The sequence below is a fragment of the Oncorhynchus clarkii genome, chromosome 13 (genome assembly GCF_045791955.1).
Source record: "Oncorhynchus clarkii lewisi isolate Uvic-CL-2024 chromosome 13, UVic_Ocla_1.0, whole genome shotgun sequence".
Lineage (NCBI taxonomy): Eukaryota > Metazoa > Chordata > Actinopteri > Salmoniformes > Salmonidae > Oncorhynchus > Oncorhynchus clarkii.
In genome coordinates this window covers 57,271,766-57,276,206 of record NC_092159.1, presented here as the reverse complement: position 1 = coordinate 57,276,206, position 4,441 = coordinate 57,271,766, and the positions used below count along the sequence as shown (strand labels likewise).

General features: G+C 43.5%; 1 protein-coding gene across 1 annotated transcript in view; it reads right to left on the bottom strand.

Moving 5' to 3' along the window:
* The window catches only part of LOC139365153 (transcription factor Sox-8-like), a 4,274-nt gene extending 1,573 nt beyond the window's left edge, over positions 1 to 2,701 (bottom strand). Inside the window, exons 1-3 of the mRNA XM_071102587.1 lie at positions 2,024 to 2,701; positions 1,471 to 1,700; positions 1 to 1,161 (exon numbers count right to left, since the gene is read on the bottom strand). The exon at positions 1 to 1,161 is cut by the window's left edge and continues 1,573 nt beyond it. Coding sequence (XP_070958688.1) covers positions 398 to 1,161; positions 1,471 to 1,700; positions 2,024 to 2,433 — 1,404 coding nt within the window. The 5' untranslated portion in view covers positions 2,434 to 2,701 and the 3' untranslated portion in view covers positions 1 to 397. The remainder of the gene's footprint in view (positions 1,162 to 1,470; positions 1,701 to 2,023) is intronic.
* Positions 2,702 to 4,441: the final 1,740 nt, after the last annotated feature.

The following is a 4,441-nucleotide window of genomic DNA, read 5'->3' as shown; positions in this document are numbered from 1 at the left end:
GTGTGGCTGTACTAGATGTGTGTGGGGGGGGGGGGGGGGGGGGGTCCGACTCCTCACAGAGGAATTTTGGCTCGCCTTTGATTTGATTTCTTTGTCAAAGTCAGTCTTTCTGTCTCTCCATGGGTAAGGTAAAACAAAAAAAGGTTTGTATACAATCAGCAGGCACTTCGATATTTTTTCTTCGATATGTTCAAATTGGCACGGGGATAGCCTAGCACCCTCCAATCCTCGTCCTCCAGTTCTCACATTTCCATGAGACCAGGGTTGTGTTCATTGGGCACCAAACAAACAAAAAGGGGAGGGACTACTTGGACTTGTCGAATAAGAAATGGTCATCTTCGTTGTCCGTTGCAAAACATATTGATGAACACGTCCCTGGTGAGTAATGAACAGTCACCTACGGTCTGGATAGGGTGGTGTACACCGGCTGGTCCCAGTTGGAGGTGGGGGGACTGTGGGTGGGGGGAATGGACAAACTGTTGAGGATGGGGCTCCCGTGGTACGCCCTTCTGGAGGAGTGAAAGTAAGGGTACTGGTACAGGCTGGAAGGGTAGCCTGAGTAGGGGTTGTAAAAGTTGGAGCTCTGGAGGTCTGTATAGTCACACTGAGAACTGGAGAAGGAGGCTGCAGCTGCGGATGACGTCACGCAGGTCTGGGCTGTGTAGGAGTGGGAGTAATCTGAGTGGGAGGGGGAGCTGTGGGAGTGACTGTCGCCGCTGTAGTGGCTGGGGCTCAGCTGCTCCGTCTTGATGTGGGCCCGGTGCTGTGGGACCGCCTCGCTAGAAGTTGAGGAAGAGGCAGACATGGTGGCACTCTTGCGGCTCCAAACGGCACCGTTCGCTGTGGCGTGGCTGTATGATGTATACGAGATAGCACTAGATGCAGGGTTTGGTCCATGGTGGCCGTGGTGGTCCACGCCTGCGCCAGCGGTGGAGGCATGGCCGTTGAGCGGTAGATACTGGTCAAACTCATGCACGTCGAAGGCCTCCATGTTGCTGATGACGTCGGTGCTGAGCTCGGAGATGTCCACGTTGCTGAAGTCGATGTTCTGTCGGCCGCTGTCCAGCAGGCGCCGTCCCTCGTGCTTCATGTCCAGTTTGCCCCCGTGGTGCAGGTCCGTTTTGGGGGTGGTGGGGGGTGTGGGTGGACCGTGGGGTTGGCCTGGAGGATGGTGAAACAGAAACAAGTCAGCTGTGTTGAACACCACACTTGGGAATGGTCCAAGTGATCGAAATATAGTCAGATTTGATCACAATTAATTAATTGGTGAATTTAGAATGTCATGAAGCTTTGGGGACATTCTGTAAAATCTAAATATTATTAACAGTTACCGCACAATTATCTCCTAAAAAACAACAGACATTGTAAAGTATTGACTGTCCTTAGCCATTTACACGTCATAAATCCAAATTGTTGACTACATAAGATGTTAATTGTGCTATTTTGACACATTCTTTCTCATCAACTCACCTGCATGTTCAGGGTGGTGGTGTCCATCGGCTATGCCTGCCAACAATCCTGGTTCAGCCTTGTACATGTGATTCCCCAGCTCTGCACCAGAGTCGGAGTCACTCTGCCCAGGTTTCACACTTTTCCGACGCCGAGGCTGGTACTTGTAGTCGGGATGGTCTTTTTTGTGCTGCACCCGAAGTCTCTCCGCTTCCTCCACAAATGGCCGCTTCTCATTCTCTGAGAGTAAGCTATGGTAATAGTGAGAACATAACATGTAAATGAACTATTCAGTTGGTGCATTGTAATGGCCTAATTATAAAACCCATATATTTTTTAAGTAGGCCCATTTAAACAGGGAAGATAATTCTGGTCATTAGGCCCACAACTATCCAATTATCCGACTTCACAGAATAGTGACTGGAGTGATGACCTAATTCGTTTCTATTTAGTGACACATCTCTTTAAAATCAGATTCAGACATTTTACTGTATCAAGTATACTTGTTTTTGTTTGATAGGCCTATGTAAATTATATTTTTTAGTTATAAATATTTCCACTTGGTCCTACTTACCGCCACAGCTTCCCCAAAGTCTTGCTCAGTTCCGCATTGTGCAGATGAGGGTATTGGTCCGCGAGCTTTCTGCGCGCCGCTTGCGCCCACACCATGAACGCGTTCATCGGTCTTTTGACATGGGGTTTATTTTTCAGCGAGCCATTTCCCCGAACGGGCATGGGGACGAGGGACCAGTCATATCCCTTGAGAACCTGCGACACCGCGTCACGTATGCAGGCTGGGAATCGGTCATCATCCTCGCCGTCCAGTTTCTTTCCTATACCAGCGAGGAGTGATCCATCTGATCCCGTTGGCGACGAGGGCGCATCTGAGTCGGAATCATCCTGCGACATGGAGCTCGTAGTCCCCGCCGGGCTACACGGTGGGTCGCTGATGGACTTGTCATGCTCTGCGGTCATTTTTAACATTTGATCAGCCTCAAAAGGATTATATCCGGTGTAAATACTTTAGTGTCGTTTATTAATTTTTTTGTGTCTCCGACTTTTCAAGTGAAAATAATGAGCTAGAACAATTGCGCATTTTACGCACGCTGAACCATGGTAGGTAGACTCCTTCACAACATCAACAAAAACTCCGTTGTTTTCCCTTTCTGTGTTTGTTTGTTTTTCTTCGTCCTGTCCTGTCCTGTGCTGTCAGGGTGGTACAGTTCTGGACGCAGCAGTCTTCACAGTGAGTGCAGAGTTTGGGCGATAGAGGAACTTTACTTGGAGTTTGGAGCCCTCACTCCACCTTCTGCTTCTGATTGGTTGAGCCTTATCACCATTTTCGTTTCCGATTGGTTTGGGTTTTGAATGACAAGTCATTTGTAAAAAAAAATATAATAATAAAATATATGTTTGTGTAATAATGTTTTCATGTTTTCCTTCTCACCCCAGCATGCACTCTCTCGTTTAGTGCGGATTAGCCTACCTATTTCGCAATCGCAAATAATGAGTGAACCGTTGTTTAATGCATGGAAAACACCTCCAATGTGACGTTGACTAAACTTTATCACAAAACATGAAAGTGTCAGAAAAAAACGATTTCCAATCTTACGTCCAGTAGTGTATTTACACATCAAGGAATTGAAGTTATGCATAAAGAATAGTTCTAGAATAGTCCTCCATAAACGTACTGATATGTTTTGGTATGTAAAACATTTCGGGAAAACTTGGGAGACATACTGTACTTTTGTTCCATACTTTCTAGACTATTTCACTATTAAGTTGCATTGCATTATTCACAAATAATATGCTTTATTTCAATATCCGTATGTTAGGTAGCCTAGTAAATATGCATTTATCCTGGCCAAAAAATTACATATTTAAGCAATATTGTGATTTCAAAAAATATTTTACATAATCCTATGAACATATTATTTGTGATATTTCATTACCTTAGCAATTTGATTCCTAGTGGTCACGTAGATGATACCGAATCATATAAAACAATCTTAATGTCCTCAGTGCTCTTCTAAGTTTAAAACACTCATAAACAGATGTGTTGTATTTATTGTTTAAGATTTCATAAAAAAACATGCTGACGCTTTTGAAAGAATTGCGTTTAAATCCTAGATAAATAATGGTAAATATGAGTTTTAAAACATCCAATGACAAAGAGAATATTTATGTCATGTTGACAAGGGGGGATTTTAATTTAAACCATTGCATAGAAAACGTTTTGATATGAAATAGAAGTTTCTAGGTATTACAAATATGTAATAATATTTATCCACTTGGATTAAAGCATCACATTAACTCTCTATTCTGCACAGCCACTTCATTGTTGGAGATGAAAGTCATTCGTTTCCCGTCCTTGCGGACATTTTGACAGGGTTTTTATTCGTAGGCTAAGTTTTGTTTGGACAAAATAGACCCCGACAATCGAAATTCATTCACATGGGATAAGACTATCAGGCGAAAATATTGTAAAGAGGTAGGATATAAAAATGTCCAGGTAAAACAAATATTTCGTTGATTTCATTCGAATGGCAACAGATTTGTAATGTTATCAATTGGTCAGATATTTGTTAAAAGTTGTGGTCGGACGCTGGAATAACAATTAAAATTGGCTTCACGATAGCTTGTACATTATTTAAAAATCCAAATAAAATATAAACTTTTTGAACGCGCAGGGAATTGAGTATTCTGTGTCCCATTCTAAAAGCTATTGAGACAAACCCGTATTAATGACAGGTATGAGAACATAACCAACTCTACACAGTCGGTTTAGCGCGGTGTCCAGTGTCGTCAGTGGTGCTCTGGCTTGTATTTCTCTAACTGCTGCGCTCTCTTGCCCATCAGACGCCGTCGGCCAATTAGGATTCGCCAGTGGCACGGTACCACCGCAAGTCAGCGCATGATATATTCCCACTTTGTGCCAGGGCAATGGAATTCAATCTGAAAATGTGAAGTACAAATGAAAAGTCATTGTGAA